The sequence below is a fragment of the Hypanus sabinus genome, chromosome 9 (genome assembly GCF_030144855.1).
Source record: "Hypanus sabinus isolate sHypSab1 chromosome 9, sHypSab1.hap1, whole genome shotgun sequence".
In the NCBI taxonomy this organism is placed as follows: domain Eukaryota; kingdom Metazoa; phylum Chordata; class Chondrichthyes; order Myliobatiformes; family Dasyatidae; genus Hypanus; species Hypanus sabinus.
Genome location: NC_082714.1, coordinates 29,114,719 through 29,141,087, shown reverse-complemented (window position 1 = coordinate 29,141,087; position 26,369 = coordinate 29,114,719). Strand labels below are relative to the sequence as shown.

General features: G+C 38.0%; 1 protein-coding gene across 3 annotated transcripts; it reads right to left on the bottom strand.

Moving 5' to 3' along the window:
- Positions 1–486: 486 nt before the first annotated feature.
- LOC132399217 (uncharacterized) lies at positions 487–26,369 on the bottom strand. 3 transcript variants are annotated; one of them, XM_059979377.1, is made up of 7 exons: positions 26,276–26,369; positions 20,748–20,921; positions 17,752–18,003; positions 15,765–15,905; positions 10,736–10,943; positions 1,901–1,980; positions 487–1,104 (listed from the first exon to the last, which is right to left on the bottom strand). In XM_059979377.1, the coding sequence occupies exons 3-7, from the start codon at positions 17,986–17,988 to the stop codon at positions 1,018–1,020; spliced, it is 753 nt and encodes a 250-aa protein (XP_059835360.1). In that variant the 5' UTR covers positions 17,989–18,003; positions 20,748–20,921; positions 26,276–26,369; the 3' UTR covers positions 487–1,017. The 3 variants fall into 3 exon arrangements, with proteins under 3 accessions (XP_059835360.1, XP_059835361.1, XP_059835362.1); XM_059979378.1 differs by having other exon boundaries at positions 20,748–20,924; positions 26,276–26,358; XM_059979379.1 differs by lacking the exon at positions 20,748–20,921 and having other exon boundaries at positions 26,276–26,366.

The following is a 26,369-nucleotide window of genomic DNA, read 5'->3' as shown; positions in this document are numbered from 1 at the left end:
TTTTGATTCATTAAACCCTCCTGGATACAGTTAACAAATTCTGCCCTATCTAAACACCTTGCAGAAATAAGGTTCCATTTTATATTGGGAAAGTTGAAATCTTCCCATAACAACAACCCTATTATTTTTACACATTTCCTTAATCTGATTACATATTTGTTCTGCAGAATTATTAATTTTCTAATTTGTAGATTCTGAAATTAATTTTACTTCCTTGCAACTTAAAACACCATATAGCTCATACAGACAAGTGCTGACACAGAGTATTCTATTTACTCCTGCCACCATTGTACTTAAGGGGTAATTTATAGTATCTAATTCAATTTACAGCATATCTTTGGGAAGCTTCATAGGGGGATAAGGAGACCATGCAAACTCCAACAGACAATGCCAGAGGTCAGGATTAAACCTAGATCATGAGCTGTCAGACAGCTGTGCTAACTGCTGCATGCTCTGTGTATTAAAAAAAAATTCCATTGCTTTTGCTGTTGAAACACCATTTTAATGCATATGAGAATTAACATTTAAAACAAGATGCAGTATTGTTTTCCACCATTTCATGAACTGAAATGGATTTCAAAGCTGATAATAATACAATCAGCTGGGAAGAAATATTGTCTGGGAGTCTTTAAAACAATTAAGCTTATTGAGCTTTTTCCAGAATTCATTCTTTATTTCTGAAACCTAGAGTATTTGCTAATTAACTAGATGCATAAAACTCACACTTGTTCCTCAATCGCTTTATTTACTTGTGCATAAGAACAATATGCACCCTCTACCACACTGTTCTGAAGTCAGAACAGATAAATTACATTTTTATACAGAATTGACTAGCAGTAATAGATATTGATTAATTGGTATAATTGTGTATGTTCAGATTTCTTATTTGCAAAAGCAATCATCATTCACAATACAGATTTTAAAAGTCAATAGAAACTACAATATAACAACTGATGATACTTCAAAGCCAGTAAAGTAATTGTCCCTTAGTTGGTGTGCATGTCTTGCATCCTTCAATTACATCCTCATCTTGTCTCTGGGTACCAAATGGCTTCTGTCCCCTGCTGACCTTGAAAGACTTTTCTTGCCTGGGCTGAGTGCACACTATAAGCAAATATTATGTATTAAATTTGTCACTTGTGTAGTGATCATGATTTATTAATTATATATTCCATACATTAGGAAATAAATGTCACTGAAATGCTGTATATTGGTAATTACAGTATAAAACATGTTCCAATAAATGTGTATAAATTGTAATTAGATTCTAAAATAATAGTTGTGTAAATATAGCCATTTCTCAGTTGGTTTAAGAACTGTGAATTCAAAAAGAATTACTTCTACTTCCAATAGCTTCGGCAATAAGATTATCACTATTGTGAAAGTCACTGCTTTAACAGTAAATGCTGAGAACAATCCAGTATGCTTCACCTCTGCTGCTAATCATATGGAGATTCACTTGTTCTGCCTGTTCTTTCTAGGAGATTCTGGGCATCTACAAATTTTAAAAATGTCTTTTCAAAGGAAGCCACTTTGGTGAGGTGAGATGTGCAGATTTCCACTCTGCTTGGACCTCATTGGTGGGGCCTACAACTTTTAGGGAAGGAACTATGGTGTCATTATCAGAAAGCACCAGTGAGGTTGTCCCTAAGGAATTGTAGTTCTACAATGTATCTGTTCATCTATTATGATCATTATGATTGAAGACAAAAGTGATTAAAAGAAATGTTGGCTCACTGAAGATAAATGGAGGTGCAACTATAATGGTCTATAAGAAAGTAACATACTTCTGAAATCTGAAACAAAAACTAATATTGTTAACTTTTGTTCAGAACAGAACATATTGATTAATCCAGTATACAGCTAATCAGTAAAAAAACAAACGGTCATAAAAGCATACACGTCTCCTTGAATATTGCTGTAGCCATTCTTCTGACTTCCTCTTGTAGTTTGTTAGATGAACATTGGATAATTCTTCGCCTATCGAGAAGACAATAATTTGAATAAATTATCTAATAAGGTAAATTATCATTAAATCTGTATCAAAAGTCCACTAACAATGTTTTTTTTATTTTTTTAATTCAATTTTTTAGATAATTACATAGAATGAATAGAATAATAAAATGATATCAGCCCTACCCCCTCCCACTAACAATGCTTAAGGTACTTTGACCTGTAAGTAAAAGGTTTAAGGAAATAATTTGTTGGTGTTAAAATTAGACATTATTCCAGTTATTATGAAATCAAGTGAGTAAATATTAATTAAAGCACTAAAGCACTCTTCAGTCCTCATTTTAGATCCTTGAATTCTGTGATAGAAGTCAGCATGGTCTCTGAAATTATTATATACTCCAAACTGCCAAGCAAAAATTCTGTGTCATAGATCAAACAAAGGTGGACAACATTCCAATAGCAGCTTAAAATATAGTCCAAAAAAGGAATCTCAAAAGTCCTAATGAAACATCTCCAAAGATTGCAATACCAATCTTACACACTCCTAAAATAATTGTAATTACTTTGAATTTACTATTAAATGCTGAATTGCACTATGTATTAACAACTCAATTTTCCAGGTATAACACAGTTCATTCTAACTTATTTTTTTTATAGAGTAATAGAAATTTAAGACTTAAAAGATGGTATTTCATACGCCTTTTTAAGCTGGCTAAGAAAAGTTAAAATTTAACCTTTGAGAAAATTCTTTTGAGACAGCAGAAGCAAAATGTCATGGATTATTAATTTGCTTATATACCTAAACTTCATAGCCTGGTATTGTCTGCATGAGAAAATTGTCTTATACTACCTTAGTCAGTGAACCCCAGCAGGATTTCAGGGTTGAAACACGTCTATGCTGAAAGTTATCTCAGAATCCTATCTTGATGTGCCTACAATCACAGGAATAAGTGTCTTACTGCAGAGCATGAGCTAAGTGTCCTGCTCCTTTGTGATATAACACAAAATATCTTCCAACCACATTAGTTACTGCAGTTGTTGACACACTTAATGCATTTAAGTAGAAGTGATACTAACTTGTGATGTGCCTCACTTCAAATGTTGAGCATTGCCTCACCTCTTGAGATATACTGACCAACAATGAATACAATGTCATCTGAAAAATGCTTCATCCTGTCAAAAAGCCAATATTTCACTGACATTCTGAAATCTAGCATTTGTTTATATGAGAAATCATCAAGATGTAATTTTATGTTGGCATTTAGAATGTGTAACAAAAACAGGTCCTGAATATTTGCTGGGGCTCATCCAAACTGAAAATGAATAAAATATTATCAGGTCCTTCAAGCAGTTCTGGTACACACTAATGAATTTGGTTATGGACCATTTCACACTATCCCTCACTGTGTAACTTCTAATGACCACAGAAATGAAAGACAATCAAAATGCAATTTCCTATGCAATGTCAACACCATACAATCTGGTTCTCAACAGATTTGTAGTTAAGGATACAAGTCTCTATTCTGTAGGTTACAGTCCCTTTGTTCTTGCTCACTTGTCTATAATGTTTTGCCTCAAATGATGACTGTATCTCCTGAGGTTAATACGCCATTGTTCCCTGCATCAGCCTTAGTTTTCTGACAGCACCTCAGTAAGAAGAATTTGTTTAAAGCTTCATTCCACAGACTTCTATGCATAGTCCATTCTAGCAAAAACGAATAGCAGACGTCATAATTTGAGACAGTCTTGGAAAAAGAGGCCTGCTCAACCCAATATTACATGACATTTTATATGCTAAAGATCAAAGATGAGTGAGTGAGTGAATGAGGGCCTCCGTTGGCCAGACTTGACCATGGATATTGTGTCCAAGCTGTCCAGATACAAAAACCTGGGTCGTATGATATGGATAGTAAGCTGTTGCCCATGTAGCAAGCTCTTCCTCTCCATGCTTCTGAGGAACCCATAGGAACGGCAGAAACCAATACAGTTTGGAACTAGCCGCGTTGCAGGAGTTGCCAGTCTACATTGAACACAATGTAGGACTGCCTTAGGGACTCCAGCTCCAGATTTTCCCTCAGGTTCTACTCCTGCAGCCTTCCCCATGAATGGAAATAGCTGAAAGGCAGTGGAGGTTTGAGATCAGAGTCCTCCCTCACTTAGATGAGCTGCCAGCCATGGCTAACGAGCCCCATCTAACAGCAGAATAATTCTATAGTTGCCAAGTATCTACTATGTTTCCTTTGTATCACATAAAGTTTTATTTTATTTTTTATTTTATTGATATACATTGCAGAATACGCTCTCCCGGCCCAGTAAACCCAATTTTAATCCTAGTCTAATTGTGGGACAATCTACAATGACCAATTAATCTACCAACCGGTATGTCTTTTGATTGCAGGAGGAAACCACAGCACCTGGAGGAAGCCCACAATATCACAGGGAGAAAGTGCAAACTCCTTACAGGCAACTTTTTCAAACACCTCCATCTGTGCGCCCACACTCCAGACACACAAACTGAAAGTTAATCAGTTAAACCAGCATTTTCTGGTTTACAGTCAGCAGCTCCAGGACAACGATTGTTCAGGACTGTATTTTAAATTCAAACTACAAACCATGTTCAGGCCTAAAGACCTACTGCTATTAAAATTAGTATTTGCTATATACCATAACTCCAGAATATGCCCTAACATTTTCATAACTTGGAACACATTTGCCTATACACAGGTACATACAGGTACTCGTTGGACAAATCAAAGAGACACCAAAAGAATCATCTGGCTAACATTAATACTTTATTACCAGTCTAGTGTCTAGTTTTCTATCATAGCACTCCTAAATGCTACACTAACTGCACCCATTAATCCATTTGGTCCAACTCTATGGGTATTTTTCTTTTGTTCTACCATTATTTTTCCACTTTCTGTGCTACCAAAAACTACATTTTTTAAAAATCTTTCCCAGCTTCGATGAAGGTTTGTGAACCTGAAATGTTAATTGATCATTTCATAGGTGCTGCTGACCTGTTGAGTCTTTCCAGCATTATTTGTTTGCATTCTTTCTTTAGATGTGTGGTGAAAAGTGTGCTGACAGGCTGCATTAAGGCCTGGTATGCACCAATGCCTTTCAGTGGAAAATCATACAAAACATAGTGGATTCGGCCCAGTACATCATTGATAAAACCCTCCCAAGCATTGAACTCATCTATGTTGCTGTGGAAAAGCAGCATCCATCATCAAAGATCCTCATCACCCAGGTCTTGCTCTTTTCTCACCACTACCATTAGGTAGAAGGTACAAGTGTCTCAGGACTCATACCACCAGGTTCAAGTACAGTTATTACCCTCCAAACATCAGGCTCATGAACAAAAGGGGTTAACTAAATGTATTTCTGGTGTCCCTACAACTGCTGGTCTCACTTTAAGGACTTCTTATTTTGTTATTTCATGCTCCTTATTTATTGCTATTTATCTATATTTGTACTTGCACAGGTTGTTGTTCATTGATCCTATTTATAGTTACTGTTCTATAGATTTGCTAAGTATGCCCACAAGAAAAAGAATCTCAGGATTCTATGTGGTGACATGAATGTACTCTGATAATGAATTTTAATTGAACTTTAAACTTTACACCAAGTCTGCAGATCTCCTCAGAAAGGATCCTACACCAACATAGTAAATAGAATAATCTAACCTGATCATCTTCTAAAGGCACTTCTAATAATGCCATAAAAATTAAAGAGCTCTGCCCCTCTGTGGACTTTTCATAATTTAGAAACAGACCGACCATTTTGCTTGGGGTTATGATCAATGCCTCTTATCACATTAAACAGCTCTATCAGGTCACCTCTCATCCTCCGTCGCTCCAAGGAGAAAAGGCCGGGTTCACTCAACCTATTCTCATAAGGCATGCTTCCCAATCCAGGCAACATCCTTGTAAATCTCCTCTGCACCCTTTCTATAGTTTCTACATCCTTTCTGCAGTGAGGTGACCAGAACTGAGCACAGTACTCCAAGTGTCTGACCAGGGTCCTATACAGCTGTAACATTACCTCTCGGCTCTTGAACTCAATCCCTTGGTTGATGAAGGCCAATATACCGTATGCCTTCTTAACCGCAGAGTCAACCTGTCCAGCAGCTTTGAGTGTCCTATACCCTCGGACCCTAAGAGCCCTCTGATCTTTCACACTGCCAAGAGACTTAACATTAATACTATATTCTGTCATCATATTTGACCTACCAAAATGAACCAGCTCACACTTATCTGGGTTGAACTCCTTCTGCCACTTCTCAGCCCAGTTTTGTATCCTATCAATGTCCCGCTGTAACCTCTGACAGCCCTCCACACTATCCACAACATCCCAGGGCATCAATAGCAAACACCAGAGAGCATATGTACAAAATTAAGGGAGGGAAGTTTAGGGGAGACATCAGGGGTAAGTTTTTTTTTTACACAGAGGGTTGTGAGTGCCTGGAATGACTTGCCAGGGATGGTACTGGAGGCTAAAACATTAGGGGTGTTTAAGAGCCTCTTGGACAGGCACATGGATGAAAGAAAAATGGAGGGTTACGGGGTAGTGTGGGCTTAGTACTTTTTTTTAAGGATTATATGGGTCAGCACCACATGGAGGGCTGAAGGGCTTGTACTGTGCTATAATGTTCTATGGTTCTAAATGCTCAGGAACATCAGTGGGAGGTGTTACATTGTTGGAGTTTTGTATTGAGAACCGTTCATTAGAATTGGAAAAGTGTGTTTAATTTTTGAGAGGATAGAAATGGAACGAATAGGGAAGTTGTTTGTGAAAGGATGCAGATCAAAGTAATCAAGATTACAATTACTTTACTGTCAGTTGGGCTGAGAAAAGGAAAAAGGAATAAAGGAATAAAGTGTTTGCAAATACCAGGTGGAAAATGTTATACACCCTGATCAAATGCATGTGAGACACTACATGCCACTTCCCTGATGAGCTGTTCCAATAGATTAGAAACATCACCATATACTTGTGCCTTGGGTGTGACTTGTCATGTAAATCACTCGGGATTAGAATGAATGTGGCAGTCATATGTGATTAGCCTATTTAAGGCAGTGGACTTTTCTTGAGAAATTCAAGTTCTGACCTCATAATCACAATCACAATTACCAGCTAACAGCTTTTCCCAGATGTGTGTCATTATTTTGAGGATGGATCTAGCCAGCAATAATCAAACCCTTGCAGAAATATTTTACGAGCAAACACAAGGATATCTGCAGACGCTGGAAATTCAAACAACACACACAAAATGCTGGTAGAACACAGCAGGTCAGGCAGCATCTATAGGAAGAAGCGCTGTCGACGTCTCGGGCCGAAATGTCGACAGCGCTTCTTAATTATTTTAAATGGGTGTGGTGGTTGTGGTTGAAAATTGTACTCACAATGAACAGTGCAACAGAAAACAATAGAGCAAGAAGTAAATCATCAGATTTTCAGAACATGCTAAAGAGGCAAAACTTCTACCCACAGGTGGACAGAAGTTCCTTTAGGCATACAGTCAAGGGCCAGTGGGAGAAGACTGCAAGGAAATGGTTTCAGTGTAAAAATACATTTAATGATTCTCATCAGTAAGCAAGGACAGTGATGTATCATGTTATCATGTACCACAAATGTACCTCCAGCCTCATACTATAAACGCTCCACATATTACTACCAAATATCTCCAATATAAACTTCTATGCTCTTAAGCAGCACCAGTACATCTTAAATTTCAGTATGATCTTCCTGCAGGCTATGATGATTATATGCATTTTAATATAAAGCCTGCAAAGCAAATGTTTGTTGAAGACAATGTTAACAATTTTGTGAAAGGAGTAAATTTTAATTTTAGACCATAAGACCAAAAGACATAGGAGCAGATTTAGACCATTTGGCCCATGACATCTGCTCCACTATTCAATCATGGTGAATTTATTTTAACTCTCAGCCCTGTTCTCCTGCCTTCTCCCCATAACCTTTAATGTCCTATCAATGCCCTACCTTTGAACCTACCAATCTCAGCTTTAAATATATCCAATGACTTTGCTTCCACAACCATCTGAGGCAATGGATTCCAGAGTCAACACCCACTGGCTAAAGAAATTCCTCCTAATCTCTATTCTAAAGAGACACCCTTGTATCCTGAGGCTGTGGCTCTGGCCTTAGATGCTTCCACTATTGGAAACACTGATTAACATCCATTGCATGTCCACTTTATCTAGACCTTTCAATATTCAGTAAGTTTCTATGCCTCCCTCCACCCGCCCAATTCTTATAAATTCCAATGAATATAGGGCCGGAGCCATTAAACATTCTTCTTACATTAACCTTTTCATTCCTGGTATAATTCTTGTAAACCTCCTCCAGGTCCTCTCCAATGCCAGCGCACAAGGCCCAAAGCTGCTCACAGTACTGTTACGTACCCCATAACTGGGTGTCTTACCAGCAAAGACAGAAGTATCAGTTGGAGTCTGGTGGTACTATTTTCAACAGTGTTTATTAGTAAAATATACAAATCAATATCAATGCAAATTTACAGATAATACACGTTAGCAATACTAAACCTAAAAGTGTAAGTATAATAATAATCAATGATAAACAAGCTCTATCGTTGTCTAGGGGATAATGAATTGTCACATGGAAATATAAAGTTCAGTTCAGTTCATGCAGGCTGAGGTAGTTGTTGTTGGTCAATGTGTTGTAATGGAGAGGGAGAGGGAGAGAGAAAGCGATCAAACAGTGACAGCTATTACCTTGCAAACCTTCCTTTACGATCTTGATCCATCGATGTGTTGTTGTGGCCATTCAAGTATGACCCCTCTGTCCTTCAGCTAGACCGTTCTTCCGTGGTGGACACACACACAAGCCCCCACCGGCCTTGCTATAACCACTGTGAGTGAAATTGACCGATCCGTTCAGTCCCCGATGCCCCACACTTTCTCGTGGGTTTCTGATGCTCACTAGTGTGTCTCCTGGTTTGTCTGAGGGGTGTATCCCCAGACCTTACTTTTATCCCTACTCATAGGGTCTCAGGTGTCAATCAGTTTTGAATGGCTTAGTCCATCAAACCAGCCCACTCTGGCTGTCCACTGAGGAATTTTAATGAACTGAATAGTACCAAGTAAATAGCCCTCTCCGGAGCCATGAGTCTTACAGGAGTCATAATATGGTCTCTCTCCCCCGGTGTTATCAGCAGCAGATGTTCCAACTTGTTTTCCTCTTATCTCTCTCATGAGCAGCGTGGTAATAGTAACAGTTTGTGATTCTCCCAGGGGAGGGGGACAAGGGCAACCTTGCACCCTTCTGCCTATCAGAGCTGTTCATCCTTCGTAACAATACTCTGATGATGTCTGACCAATGCCTCATAAAGACTCAGCATTAGATATCACCTCCCTCTGATGCCCTTCCTTCCCTTTCTCCTATGGTCTATTCTTCTCTCCTATCAGATTCCTTCATCTCCAGCCCTTTATGTTTCCCACCCACCTGGCTTCAGCCGTTTACATTTCCCACCCACCTGGCTTCACCTATCACCTTCTAGCTATGCTCCTTCCCCTCTCCCCACCTTTTTATTCTGGAATCTTTCCTCCTTCCTTCCAGTCCTAAAGAAGGGTCTTGGCATGAAACGTTGACTGTTTGTTCATTTCCATGGATGCCGCCTGACCTGCTGAGTTCCTCCAGCATTTTGTGTGTGTTGCTTTGGGTTTCCAGCATCTGCAGAATGTCTTGTGTTTTATATTCTAGTCCTCTAGAAATGAGTGCATTTGCTGTCCTTACTACCTATTCAACCTGCAAGTTAACCTTTTGGGAATTCTGCACTAATGTGGAAGAATGCAGGATTATTTGCCTGATAGCACCAGAATTGCCAGTTCTTTTCCATTATTATCCTTAAAGTTACAAAAATATGAAACTCTTATTCTTCTGGTGTTACTAAAGTTTTGCATAGTCAGCCATAAAATCCGTCCAGACTAGCAGATTAAAGGGTCAGCAAAAGGGTTAATGAACTAAGTAGTGAACTTGTATTTTCCTATTTGAACATTGTAACCTAATGAACTTTCATAGACTAATACCCTAAGCTTAGACTTACAGCAGACAGTCTCATAATCAGGATGCAGTACTGAGTGCAGAAAAGAGAGGAACGCACATTTATATGACTTAGTTACGGTCCGTGTTATGATTAAAAATTGCTTCTACTACGGATGTACCTACTTGAAGAAACTTCCCACTGCCTGTTTGGAGTCCAGGATGCCCCGATCGTAAGGTGGACTCGCTGTGATATATCTCGTAAATAAAGTGAGTTTGAACCTAGTGTTCTTAAACTAGTCTTCTTAGTCTGCATTTATTTGTCTAATTAGTTTTGCTAACAACTAAGAATCCCAAGTCCCTGTATACCTACAATTTCTGAATTTGCTTCCTGTTTAGAAAATAATAAATGCCTTTATTTCTTCTACCAAACACTTCTCTACACTGTATTCCATCTGCTTTCATACATGAAAAATCCAGGTGACTAATAAAAATTTAACTGCCCAAATAAAAGTTTAAATATTTTACTAGGTTAATTCATAAATACATAATATGGCAATGGTCCATGAGTAACTTTGTGGAATATTGCTATTTATATTAAATTATCATATTGCTGCTAAAACCATACATCATGTACAACACAAAACAATGTCTCCTGCATTCATTTTTAGGTAGAAATAATATTTGTTTCATGTAGTTAGGTAGTATGTGAATTTAAAAGTGTAAATACACAAATCAGAAGATAGCATACACTTACCAGTAATGATATTGTGAGTACGCCTCTTTGGATGAAATTCAGAAATATTAGCACAGGATGATGGATCCAAGCATCTGATATCATGTGCAGAAGAATAAGATGTGGAATAATTTTGACTTGATCCTGTTGGGTTGGTTATTTCTTTCATTGCTAGGCCCTGAGCACCTTTGGTCCGATTTTCCATTGACTCTTTATTTAGAATGCTGTGCTTTTAGACATAAAACAAGTTTTTAAAGTTGCATTTTACCCTAGTGTTAGCAAGCTAAATCCTGAAGCAAATTTTCTAAGAATCCTTGCATTAGTAAATACATAATTAAGTACTATCAATATATTTTATTTCTTCTTTCTGCTCTGTTTCCTCTATCCTCCAAACTGTCCTCTGCTTTCCGAACATATTAACTCACTCCTAACTGCTAGACTGAACTTTGCCGGTGTTAGTCCTATCCCCACTGAGATACAGTCCAGAACATGTCCCAATATCTCTAGAATTTAAACTTTTCATCTTGCACCATTTCTTCATTTGCACTACTTTCTCATTTATACATTCATGTGGCAACTGTAGTATTTCAAAGATAACTTGCCTTTGTGGTCTTTGTTACACTCTCACAATTCTGTAGTTTATCCACAGGACCTTATCTTTCTTTTTATCTGTGCACTGAAATAGAACACAACCTCTGGCTACACTAATTCCCTAAGAATCTTCTGACTATAAGAAAAGGAGCAGAATTAGGCCATTTGGCCCATCAAGTCTGCTCCATCATTCAATCACGGCTGATTTATTTTTGCTCTCCACCCCCTTCTCCTGCTTTTGTCCCAAAACCTTTGACACCCTTTCTAATCAAGAACCTTCACTTTAATTATACCCAATGACTTGGCCTCCCTAGCCACCTGTGGGAATGAATTCCTCAGGTTCACCACCATCCAGCTGAAAAAATCCCTCCTCATTACTGTTCTAAAGGATGTCCTATTCTGAAGTTATTCCCTCTGGTTCCTACTACAGGAAACATCTTCTCCACATCCACTCTATCTAGGCCTTTCAATATATGGTAGGAGAGTTTTCAATGAGGTTCCCCCTCATTCTTCTAAACTCCAGTGAGTACAGGCCTAGAGCCATCAGATATTCCTCATATGTTAACCCATTTCACTACCAGGATCATTCTTGTAAACCTCCTCTGGATCCTCTCCAATGCTAGTGTAACACTTGTCTTATCGCTTGTGACTAGTCGCCTGACTCTTTTGAGAAAATCAAATTACACTAGGTGTTAGTAAGCCATCGGAAGGAGGCGGTGAATAGAAACCACACACTTCTGGGGATAACGTTTGTTTTAAAAAGAAAAAAAACAAAATGTACAAAATATTTACATGAGCAAGAACAATTAAAAATTCCAACATTCCGTTTAGGTTCCAAATCTTAGATATCAAACCACAGCAAATTCCTTTATAATTAGAATCAGTGAGATTCTTTTATTACTCTAAACTAACTAATTAGACCTAGTGTTATTCCCTATTCAAAAGTTTACAGACTAAACTTTCCTTTTTACTTATCCCTAGTTAGTTAGAAAACCAAATATAATTCCTATTCTCAAGTATTATAGTTAACTTCAGTTTCAGTTCCAGGCAGTATATCTACAAGTTTAAATTCAAATTCAAAAATTATATGTGTGTGTGTATATATATATATATATATATATATATATATATATATATACATACACACACACACACACACAGTTTAACTCCTTTCATGACAATTCTCCAACATCACAACACTTAGACAAAGTAAATCTCATGCATTAACTTATCAAAGTCCTTGCAAAAATACTCAGTTATTGGAGAGAATTAAATTCAGATTCTTCAATAGAAAATAAACCTATACATCCAACAGTATTAAATTCTCTGTGTCATTACACATTTTGTTCTCATGCTGGTTCTTCATTCCATGTGGCTCGATCTTGCTTCTTGGATCATTAGAATGAAATAGTTCATCATCCACAGCAAGTCAGTTTTCAGACTTGTACAAAGCTTGACCAAATCTCTTGGTATGGTTTTGCAGAACTAATTCCCAACTACAAAGTAGGGATTTTGGACACTTGTCTCTGCAGGTATTGTCTCATTAAAGCTGCTGCATGTTATAGCTGCAGCTTCAATAAATCTTTTATCACTATTGTCTCTCCTCCAGTGGTTTCACCCTGAGGTTTCAAGTTAGTAGGGTAAGGTAGGGTACTAATTCCACTCTTTACAGTTCATGTCTTCAGTTTCTAATCATTGCTGCATTTCTCTCCTTGTCTGTCCTGTGTCCAGCCCACCCCTCCCTCGCGCAGTATTTTTTTCAATTTCTTCTTTTAAAAAAAATCAGTAAACCTTGTTTTCATCCCTCCATGGGTAGAACTTTCTAAATTACATCTTTAGGTTTAATTAACCTGGGTTACACTAGCATTTTTTTTCTTAAACATGAGGCCTAAAACTAGACAAACACAATACTAGACATGTGGTCTATCCATTGCCTTATAAATCCTCAGCATTACATCCGTCTAGTTCTCTCACAACTGCATTTGCCTTCTTTATTATTGACTCAACAAGCAAGTTAATATTTAGGGAATTCTGCATAAGGACTCCCAAGTCCCAGTGCACTTCCGATTTCTGAATTTGCTCCCCATTTAGCCAATGCATTTATTCCTTCTACTATAATGTATGACCATATACTTCCCTACACTGTATTTGATCTGCCACTTTTTTGCCCACTCATCTAATCTGTCCAAATCCTTCTGCAGCAAGGGTTCACAACTCTGGATCCATGGACCACCCCAGTTAATGGTAGGGGGCCATGGCATAAAAAAGGTTAGGAACCCCTGTTCCTAACTTCCTTGCTTCCTCAACACCACCTGTGCCTCCACCTAATTTTGTATCATTTGTTAAATTAGCCATAAAGCTATTAATTCTGTCATTCAGATCATTAAGATATAATATGAAAAGTAGCAGACCAACACCAACCCCTGCAGAATGCCTGTAGTAACTGGCAGCCAACCAGAAAAGGTCTCTCTGGCTTTGATCAGTGAGCCAATCTTCTGTCCATGCTAGTATCTTTCCTGTAATACCATGGGCTTGTATCTTATTTAGCAGCCTCAAGTGCGGCACATTCTCAAAGGCCTTCTGCAAATCCAAGTTATCAACATTCACTGACTCACTTATGTCTATCCTGCCTGTTATTTCCTTAAAGAATTCCAATAGATTTGTCAGCAAGATTTTCCCTTTAGAAAACCATTCCAAACTTGGCCTATTTTTTCATGTGCCTTCCAGTACCCCAAAACTTCATCCTTAATAATGGACTTTAATATCTTGCCAACCAATGAAATCAAGGTAATTGGCTTATAATTTTCTCTTTTGTTTCCCTTCCTTCTTAAAATAATTTTTCAGTCCTCCAAAACCATTCCAGAATCTAGTGATTTTTGAAAGAGCATTACTAATGCTTTCACATAATGTTCTGCAACTATTTAGTAGTAAGATTAAATCTAGAATGAATAGGGTAATGTGACATCCTGTGATCAGATCTGTGACCATAAAAATCCTTATCTACTCCTAGAAATTGCAGTGTCTGCCATTTTAATTCTCCTCCCCTTTTATTTCACTCCATACAACAAAAGTTAATCGTGAAACCATGGGGTTGGGGTTGGCTATGCTCCGATGAACACGTGACCTCTTATCATTTCCACCATCAGGGAGGAGCTACAGGGGGCTTGAAAACACAGTCAACAATTTAGAGGCAGCTTCTTCTCCTGCCATCAGATTTCTGAAAGCTCCATGAGCTCATGAATGCCACTTCGTTATTCCTTTTTTTTGCAGTATTTGTTAACCTTTAACATTTATTTTATGCATTTGCACAATACTGCTGCTGCAAAACTACAAATATCCGTAATATACTTGTATGTCAGTGATTATAAATCAAATTCTGAGTCAATGGTTGCATGGTAGCACAGTGGTTAGTGTAATGCTATTACAGCATCAGCAATCTGGATTCAATTCCTGCTGCTGTCTGTAAGAACAAGCTTCAGAAGTTAGTTACACCAGAGCTTAAGCCTTCATAGGTAAACAGGGTATAGGTGACCATTAGGCATACCAAGAGGACTGTCTCTCAATTTAACTGCCCTGACAATCAAAGTTAATTGCAAAACCACGCAGTTGGTTCTGGCTATGCTCCAATCACATCCTCTCTTATCGTTATTACCTTTGGGGTAAGCTTGAAGACCCACAATCAACAATTTATAAACTGCTTCTTCACCTCTGCAATCAGATATCTGAATGGTCCATGAACCTGTAACGCTATTACAGCGCCAGCAATCGGGGTTCAATTCCCGCTGCAGGCTGTCTCTACTTTCTCTACCTGATCACCTGGCTTTCTTCTGGATGCTCCATTTCTTCCAACACAACAGTTGTGGGCATGCTAGATTGGTGCCAGAAGCATGATGATGTTTGCGAGCTACCCCCAGCACATCCTTGGAATGTGTTAGTCATCGACACAAACAATGCAACTCACTCTATGTTTCGATGTATACGTGGCAAATAAAGCTATCCTTTATCTAGTCAGAGGTGAATAGAAATTATGAGTGCGATGCACCAGGTACTCCTGTCTTATCTGTCAAGACCTCCTGGTATGCCTAATGAACATCTCCTATGCAGTTTATCTATAAGCTTAAGCTCTGGAGTAATTATCTCCTGAAGCTTGTTTTCCATATAACATTCAGCCTCACAGGTTCATTGCAATGTAGCCAAGTGTTGCTCAAAGTCAATTTCTGGGTTCCTCTTGTTGACGTTTTCTACAAGTGTGGTGGTCCTGATATGCATCCAAATGAACAGCACTAACATGGCTCTAGCTACTAAAATAAGTACTTAAGATCCAACAACTTTCTCAACACATCAAAAATATTGTGAAGCACAAATTAACAAGTAAATATTGAACTGAAAGAACACATGGTCTTAAACAGTGAAACCAAAAATAGAACAGGGCTGCCACTTATCAAATTCCAGCACTTACAGGCATAAATTCTTTCAAACAGAATGCTTCTTTGTGAGTAGTTGAGTGTCCTTTTCTTCCTATATTCATACCCAGATGTTTTATTTCATCAGGGTAACCAGTATGTTTGATAATAGGTTGTATTTTCTGATTAGTGAAACACTACAGGAAGAAATAAAATAGTTATGTGAAATCCAAAATGTTACTTCAAACTTAAAACCAGTTGAAGTTTGGAAACATCTTATTTTTAAGAGTTTGGAGGAAGTGATAATGGAGATTAAAGAGAGCACAGCACAACATTAATCTGGGTCACTGAAGTAATATTACAGAAATTCTACTGGCAGAATTAAAATGTATAAAGATAAAGGCCACTCCATTTGTCATGTTCAAGGTTTAGGAATATCAGTGTATCCCTGCAGAGGCCTTGTATTTCCATGACACAAGCTTCATTATTGATTTTAATTTTCTATATTGGTGGGTGAAGGGTCTACAACTCCTCTTCTTTTAAGTCATTTCATAGATGTTAACCTGGAGTTGCAGAAAACATAGCCACGTCATCAGCTGTAACCTCAAAGGATAGATTTTATCTCAAACAAAGGAGTACCTTGATAAAGAGTGGGGGCGCCACAGAATTAATAAAAATGAAGACCATGTGGCACATTTCAAAGAAGTGACCATGCATAATTTTAAGTTGCAGATCGCAAATTCCTTAATGGAGTGGTTAAGCTAACATAAGTTTCATCATATTACCTTCTAACTCCGCACACCCACCAATGACTTCCAAATACGTCAATTCTTTTGGTAATTCAGTTTATAATACTTACAACTTTGTGCAAATAACAAATTACTCCAGCATAATTTTACTGTTTCTATCACACATACACTGGAACTGCAATGGTTTTTTGGAAGTGTCTCTATTGTTTGTTGCAGGTTTAGCAGGATAATATCGGATAAAAAGTTAAAATACTGTAAAGGTTATCGGAGAAATTAATCCCTAAATCTAGAACAGTCAGGACAGTTCAGCAAAGTTGATTGCCATAAATTGTATCCTTTTTTCTTCACTGACATAGAGAAAGCCAATACGATTCTGAGTTCTGAGATGAAAAATGTTAGGACTTTATTCCTTTGAATGTAGAAGATTGCACGGTGATTTGATACGGATATACAAAATTATGAGGGGTATGCAGGCTTTCTCTACTGAAGCTGTGTGGAACTGCAACCAGAGGTCATGGGTTAAGAATGAAAGGTGAAAAGTTTAAGGGGAACATGAGGGGAAACCTCTTCACTCATGAGAGTGTGGAATGACCTGCCAGCACAAGTGGGGCATATGAGCAAGATTTCAAAATTTAAGAGGTTTGTATAGGTATATGGATGGTAGGGGTATGGACGACTATGGTCCTGGTGCAGGGTGATGGGCATGGCAGTTTAAATGGTTCATCAAGGCTAAAGGCCTGTTTCTGTGCTGTACATTTCTGTAACTAAAGTCTTTATGAGAAGGTAAATAATTGGAATATCTGAAGAAATCATTACGTCTAATGATTTTAAATGATGTTTTTGTGTCTAGATATTTGACTTAAGCAATAGATGTTGCCAAGTGTGCATGTCATGTCACTCAGAAATCAAGAGCAGTGGTGTTCTGAATTTATACTGGAAGAATAACTTATACAGTGGGTGTGGGTGGAGGTTTGCTTGTAGTTTCTGACAACTACGATATACTTTTTTTAAAACAAATTTTAATTTTATTAGGTCAAACAAAATAATCAGCATTGCAAGTATAGGTTGAACAAAGCAGTTCATTAAAAGCTCTGCCTGTAATTCCGGCACGAGGATGGAAAACTGCCCAGAAGCTGCAGGATTTAGTGTGTGGTGACAAGAACAAAAGAGGGATTGATTTAGAAAGAAAGCATGGTTAAAAGCAAGAAAGAAATTAGCTAAAATTAGCCAGTATATTTTTAAGACTTCAATGCAACTAACATTTATTTTGTATATTCTTTAAAAACATACTTACTTGGTTATAAGAGCTTGTATAATCTATAGCAGCCTCTGGCCCTTCCAGTATCAGTGTACTTTTATGCATTGGTCTGGCACCAAGAGGGATCCTACACTCTAACTTCTTTGCAACATTTGTCCTGTAAGGCTGATTTCTGAGAACAGTGATATCTTTGCCTTGATCAGTGAGAATGGTGCCAGTGCTGCAGCCCTTGCCAAAGCCAATCAAGATTTCAGCACATCCTTGATTTCTCATGTTGTAGAATTAACACTGAGGAAAAGGAAGCTTAATTTTAAATCAAGCATACTTCTATTATTTATTTCCAATATGTGAGTAATATTTTGCAACAAAGATCTTTTTGAAAAAGTATTTTGAGTAACACAAATGTAATAGCATAGAGTTATACCGCAGGGAAACAGGCCCTGTGGCCCAGCTTGTCCATGTCTATCAAAATACCCATTCAAGTTACTCCAAGAAACTAAATTAAAAATCTTATTAAATATCTTACTTTCCTGTTATCATCACTGTTGACAATGACATCTTCTACTGACTATGTAAGCAAAAACTGTTAAAGCCAGAATTTAGCAAGTTGATCTCTGATTTATTATGCGCCACCTAGAAAATGCTAATTTATGCTGTATTGAGAGATTTGGCATTCAAAAATATGCAAGGACATGGATTTTGGCACTTAGAATGTTAAGTATCTATTAAACATTCATTCCATGAAAAAGCCTTTTCCATGAAAGGAATGATAATTTTTGTAACTGGCACTAAAATATTAAGTTTTATAAGTGTGGAGACTCATTTGCTGCAGACTTAAATAAATGTTAAAATTATTTTAAACTTTTTCTTTCAGTCACATAGTTTCCACTCTTAATCCTATTTTTTTTTGTTTTCTGCAAATGACTTTGAATTACATTTTCTATCTGACTTCATTGATATCAGTTCAGATTAGATTTGAACTAAAGATCAAAGGACCAAGATGTTACAATATAGACCTTTCTATAGTTGCAATAAAATGAATATTTTGAATCAAGCTGGTTTAAATTTATAACAGAGTTGTACAAATAAAGAAAACATCAATGTGATAAATAAGCAGCAAACTAACTGAATAATTCTGTGACACATAAGTCACAAAAACCAAAGATTTGCAAGAAGGCATTAGATTAAGGAACACCTCAAATATAACAGGCCATAATTTGCTCCCGAGAGCCTGTAAGAAATCTGTAACTATCTATAAGATCCCCCTCATCCTTCTAAATTATATTGTATGTAAGTCCAATTGGTCCATAAACCCTTTCATCCCATTGTTCGGCTTCCTGAATCTCAGTTACACACTCTCCAGAACAGTACACCTTTCCTTGGATGAGAAGACCAAAACTGTACATAATACTTCAGGAATGGCCTCACTAAGGCCCTACATAATTTTACAAACCCTATTCTGGCACTTTAACTCTGTCATTATGAAGGCAACACATCACTTGGATTCTTAATCAGCTGTTGCACCTGCATGCTTTTAGCTAATATGTGCAAGAACACCAAGGTCTCACTGCATATGTTCTTTCTTGATTTATCACCATTTTGATAATAATCTGTTATCTGCTTCTGCTACCAAAGTGGATAACCTCATACCGTATTATCACCTTGGACTGCATCAGCCATGTTTTTGTCCACTTCCTCAAACTATACAAATCACTTTGGAGCTTCTCTGGATCCTCTTCATAACTCATATTCTCATCCAGTTTTATGTCATCTGTAGGCTTGGTAAATTATATTTAATTTCTTCATTTAGAATATTTACATAATGAACAGCATAGATCCTTGTAATTTCCATTAGTCACATTCAAATAGTGGAGATATATTTGCTATTCTCCACTGTTATCAGTTGGAAATATTCAGAAGTCTAAAGAATGTTGGAAAATGGCCATTAATGCATCCACTATTTCTAGGGCACTTTATTAAGTATTCCGAACCCTATCTATAATCTTCAATGTCTCTATTGTTCTGTTCCTTCTTCTCAAAAAGACCCTAGGTTCCCAAAATTTCAGGGAGGTTGTGTATTCTCTTCTGTGAGTTAGAACCAAAGTGTGTTTTTAATTGGTCTGCCATTTTTTTGTTCACCATTATGAATGCCCTTATTTCTGACTGTAAGAGACTCATATTTGTTTGCACTAACATCTTACTCACCTTTTTCTCCTCTACTACCATCTCTAATTTCCATAGTATGACATAGTTGAGCCACATTTCCTCCTTTATTTTTATGCCAGTCAGGCATGAACAATTGCAATTCATTCACGCATTCCTTCAGTGTTGTCACTGACTATCTACCATCAATTCTTTAAGCAATATTTCTGACCTATCATAACCAACTTATCCACAAATTTTCATATTTTTAAAATTTAGATTAAGGATCCTGTTCTCAGAATCAGCTCTCTCATTGTCTATCGTAATGAAAAATTATATTAGGTTATTGTCATTTTTTCTTAAAGGAGACTGCTACGCAAGATTGCTTATGATTCAAAAAGCCATCACAGACTCATACCAGGAATTCCTTCACAACAATTTTATTGATAATTTGTTTTACCCAATCTACATGTAGCTTGAGGTCACCCAGTTGTGCCTCTACTGGCTGTTTCTAATTTCTTATTTAATATCACCCCCTACATTATCACTACATACAAACCCCATCAATATTTTCTAATTCCACCAAAGCCATGAATTTCAATTTCTCCCTATTATATCATCTGTTTAGCAATACATTCATCTGGCTCTTTCCGTGCTTGGTTTATTAGCACATGGCACAGGATGTAATCAGAGACCATTGCTGTAATCTGTGAGTACTGTTGGTCCTGTTTTCCAATTTAACTGCTAAATTCTTTGAACTTATTTTGCAGGACTTTATCCCTTTTATGGTCTATGTATTGTTACTGACATATACAACCACTGGCCCCTGGGAGATAACCTTGATTCTAGCATGAGGAGTATATACAGCATGTAACATCCTGGGAGCTTACCTGTGGCTACAGAAATGTCAGTTGTATCCCTTTAAGATGAATCCCTATTGCTATGTCTTTCCCAGCTGTTTCCCTCTCTTCTTGTGCAGCAGAGCCACCATGATGCCGCAAACCTGGCTGTTGCTGTTTACTTACAAGAAGCCTTCTATTCCAATGGTATCCAATGCAATATATCTGCTTGAGAAGATCACAAACAAGAGAAAATCTGCAGATCCTGGAAATCTGAGCAACACACACAAAATGCTGGAGGAACTCAGCAGGCCAGGCATGTTTTCATAGATTTCCAGCATTTTGTATGTGTTGTTTGAGAAGATGATGGCTACAAGGGACTCAGGTACTGACTGCCCGTACTAATTATTTTTACCTGATGGTCACCCACTACTTTTCTGCTTGCACAGCCATTACTTGTTGTGTGACTAGTTTGCTATATGTGCTATCCATGGTGTCCTTTGCATTATGCGTGCTCCACAGTGAATCTATCCATAGCTCTAGATCAGTCAGTAACTGGCTGGAATGGGATACATTTCCTGTGCACCTGATCACCAAGGTCATGAGAGGTGTTCCTGATTTTCCGTATAGTTCTGGAATGGTCTAATGTCATGATCTGAGCTTCTCTGCCATTAAAGATTAAGCTTTTTAGTTACTCTCTTTAATTTGGACTACTAAACATGCTATGGACCTTATTCCATTGCAACCACTATCTGCTGCAATGTAAAGCCCTACATTTACTGTAGTGAAATGAAGTTCCAAAGAAAGATGTAAATATCTGCTTGCACTCACCAATCAGCTACCCCTCCTTGCAAATTCTTGGAACTCCCTCCTTCATGGAGCTGTTGTGTTGACCCCATAAGTGTGTACAAGACTGTGCCTCTCTTTCCTCTTTTAAATCTGTTGCTGCCAGTGTCTGATCCCTTACATTTCCACCTTTATTAGTGTACTATCCCTAGCCTCTCCTTGTCCTTTCAAACCTCTTGCTGCTGATGTCCAAGTGCTTACAGCTCTTCCATCATTCAGACCCTCTCCCTGGTGTCACTTTACCCTCTTCACATTTCACATCTCACTACTGGTGTCTCGGCCTCATTGTTTGCAATTTGTGCCCAAGGTCCTGACTGGGAGCCTTGCATTGCATATTGCTGTTATGTTCTGGGGGGTGGGAAGGGTTGTAGGAGAATAGGGCAAGTTCCAACCACACACAGAGTAAGAAAAACTGACTTGAAAATGTTGATGTTTCCTGCATCAAAGATGATAAGAACTTTGGTTCTGAATGGCTTTGCCATCAGAAATATATAAAAACCAGCACAAATCAATTTCACAAATACACTGGTGAGGGTATAAATTAGTAGCATAGATAAGGGAGAATCACAATATATTGTATGATATGTTTCCAAAATTCATTTCTGTTTTTAATACCATATAAGAAACTGTCACACAAGTTTAGGACTCATGGAATACTCAGCAATACATTAGTAGTAATGATTCATGAAAGCAGAAAATAAACAGTAGGAATGACCCATTTAAATTACTTACAGGCTGGCATTATGCATTTAATGAATTATTGCAAGGATTCATAGAACGTAACAGTAACAGGCTCTTCAGCCCACAACGTTATGCCAAATCAATTAAATTAGTAATCTAATGGCTAACTAATCTCTTCTGCCAACACAGTGAAAATATCCTTTACTTTTCTTCACATTCATGTGTCTATCTAAATGTCTCCAATGCTTCCGCCTCTTCCACCACCCCAGTCATCACTTTCCAGGCACCCACCACTCTCTATGTAAAAAAAAATTACTTCTCACATCTCCTTTGAAATTACCCCCTTCGCCTTAAATGCATGTCTTCTGGTCTTAGGTATTTCAACCCCTAGGAATAATATTTTGTCTGTCTACTCTATCTATGCCATTCATAATCTTATAGATCTCTATCAGATATCCACCTCAGCCTCCAGAGAAAACAAACCAAGTTCGTCTAACCTCTCGGTATAGCACATGCCCTCTAATCCAGGCAGCATCCTGGCAAACCTTTTCTGTGCCCTTTCCAAAGCCTTGACATCCTTCCTATAATGGGTTGACAAGAAATGTATGCAATACTCCAAATACAGCTAAACTAGAGTTCTATAAAGCTGCAACATAGCTTCCTGACTTTTGAACTTAGTGCCTTGACTAATAAAGCAAGCATGCCATATGCTTTCTTAACCACCCTATCAACATGCGTAGCCACTTTCAGGGAGAGATGAACTTTGCCAGTCTTCTATGCTACCCACGGCACCACCAATCTTTGTATCATCTGCAAAGTTAGTAACCCACCCATCTACGTTTTCATCCAGGTTATTTATATACACAACAAACAGCTGAGGTCCCAGTACAGATCCCTGTGGAACATTACTAATCACAGACGTCCAGCTGGAATAAGTCCCTTCGACTACTATCCTCTGTCTCCTATGGACAAATCAGTTCTGAATCCAAATGGCCAATTCACCATGAATTCCATGCATCTTAATCTTCTGGATAGACCTCCTATGAGGGATTTTGTTAAACACTAACACCCACAGCACTAACTTCATCAATCACCCTGGTCATCTCATTAAAAAACTAACTTGCCCTGCACAAAGCCATGGTGGCTTTCCCAAGAAATGCTAATAAATCCTATCCTCAAGAATTCTCTCCAGTAACTTCTTTCCCTCTGACATGAGACTCTCTGGTTTTCCAGGATTAACCCTGGTTCCCCTCTTGAATAATGGAACAACATCGGCTACTCAGCAGTTCTCTAGGACCTTGTCTGTAGCATTGACAAAGATATTGGTCAATGCCCCAACAATCTCTTCTCTTGCCTCTCTCAATAAACTGTGGGATATCCCATCAGGCCCTGGGGACTCATCTACCTTAATGCTTTTTAAGAGACCAAACATTATTTCCCCTTTTACCTCAAAATGGCCTAGCACATCAATATGGTCAGCACTGATGTCCAGTTCCTTATTCTAGGTAAATGCATGCATTGTTACAACATCTTGCTAAGTTCGTTATATATCACTTGAAAAGATGTTATGGGTGGCTGGCACTGTGAACATGTGCTTCCCTTCTCATTTTACATGTGTTAGTGAACCGTAATTTTTGCCTTTGAGTATTATAGGGTCAACCTGTTTCTTAGCTCTGCTGTCTGCAGAACACCATGTCAGATTGTGAATTTCACGTTTAAATGACGTCTCGGTGATTAACTTTACAATTCATTTACATTCATAATGATGTTACAATGTCCTTCTACTACTCTCGTTATTTGAATTATCCTTCTTAGCGATGGAAATCTGGTATCCTGTAACAATTTTAAGGTCACAGCATGATACTCCCACCAACATTGCCAGGTAGAAATTTTCCTTTGCTTCATCATCATTTGTAAGAGCATTGTTCTGAATCAGGATGATGGTGCTCTGTTTCTCAATCAGGCTGTTGCTGGTGGGCTTCCATTCATTTAGGGATTGTCCATTTCTTACCTCAAAAGATGGAAACACCCTGTGGTGCTGTCCATCATGTTGTCAGGTATTCAGCAGCTGCTCCCAAAGCTGTTATTAATTTTCCTGATCCCATCCATCTGGTTTTGCTGTCACCCAAGATGCAGAAACTTTTGTGTCCTCAACTAGCTCCTCTGTTTTGTATGCTGTCCATATGTTCTAAAAATCGATTACGTTATTTGTCGTGGTGTTGAGCATATTATTCTTCATGTAGTGCCTTTACCTAGGTTTTCAACACAGGAAGTTCATCCAGACCTTTGATTCCAGGCCATCACATTCAGTAATGGATCATTTCTCTGCTATTGTTTCTATAGTAAGTTTGTATTTTACCAGACAGGAGTATTAATCCTATGCCTAACCCCCAATGAGGAGGATCAGAGCTTGGTCTATCCTCCTCAAACGGATGCATCATGGTTGAATCCCTAGGAGCAAAAGCCCCTATTGATTATTATAGCGTATAAATGCCTGTCTGAGCAAGGCAAGAGTACCAGAGGATGGAATTTAACACTTTCTAATGTTACATCTAGTTTGTCATATTGTCTGTTCTTTCTGCAATCCATGCATTTTAATTGTAGCTCAGCCATCAAGATTTCCAGTTGCATGGCACCTTTCAAATTTTGAATTTTCCCAAAGAACTTCTTAATGAACATTCAGAAATGCAGTTACTGTTGTAAAGCAGGTAAGAGACGGCCAAACTGTCACAGTAAATTCTGACAAACAGTAAGGCAATAATTGACATTTGTTTTAGTTGTTGATTTTTGGGTGAATATTGGATTTTATTTTGAGGTCTTGTGCAGAGACCTGAGGGGACAGACTGAGCCTCTGTCTTTAAGATTAATTCATAGCACCTTCTTGAGTACTGAACTAGACTGAGTGCTCAGGTCTTTTGATGGACATTAATATGTGATCTTTTGACTCAGTGCCCGCAATTCAGTACTAGGATTAGTGCCCTTGCAAGATACATAAAAAGGGTCATGGGGGCAGGGGGCAAGGGGCATGTACTAGTGATAGGAAATTTAATAAATAGGAAAAAAACTTAGGGTAATGGCACAGGATAGTACAGGTAAAACAAAAATCAAAAATGTAACCAGACCGGACAATAAATATAAGGGACGAAAATATAAGAATGTGGCATAGAACACAAAAAATTAAAAGCTTAAAGCTCTTTACTTGAATGCATGTCACATTTGTAACAAGATGGTTGAGTTAACAGTAGAAATAGCTCAAAACAAATTTGATCTTGAAGAGATATAGTTGCAGGGTAACTGGGAATGAGAATTTAATATTCTGGGTTATTCAATATTCCATTAGAATAGGACGAGCATTATTAGTATGCCATATAAATGTGTGCACAGTAATGTGGAATTGGTGTGGAAGAAAATAGCAAGGAAATGAAGACACTGGTGGGAGTAGTCTAAAGGTCCCAAATATTACCTCTCAATAGGACAGTGCATTAATGAAGACATATCAAAGGCATACAAGAAGCGATGTGCAATTATGTGGTGATTTTAATCTGCATATAAATTGGACTAATCAAACTTGAAAGGGACCAATCATAAACAAGAGAAAATCTGCAGATCCTTGAAATACAAGCAACACACGTAACATGTTGGAGGAACTCAGCAGGCCAGGCAGCATCCATGGACAAGAATACAGTCGACGTTTCAGGCCGAGACCCTTCATCAGAACTCGATGTAGGGTTTCTACTCGAAACGTCGAGTTGATTTTTTGCACATATGCTGCCTGGCCTGCTGAGTTCCTCCAGCATTTTGTCTGTAAAAACTTGAAAGGGTACTGTGGAAGAATTTGTGCAGTGCGTCTGTCTTAGAGAGGCATATTAGTCAGAATGTACAGAAACAAATTAAAACTAGTGCAAGTAGTTTAGTAGCTGCTTTTCAAAGGAAATGGTGATTCGAGATGCCATCTGTCAACTTGCCCTGTGGAAGAGATTCGAATAACGAGTGACATGCAGTGTCTCCGCATTTATTCTACACGCATTGAGACCAAGTTTGCATTACAGTACCTGTTTCCGTGCCTTAAAACGTTATAACACGAACTAGATACGAGACGGCCGCCCAGGAATCTTCGAGCCGCAAGCCACAAGCGGTTGCTAGGTT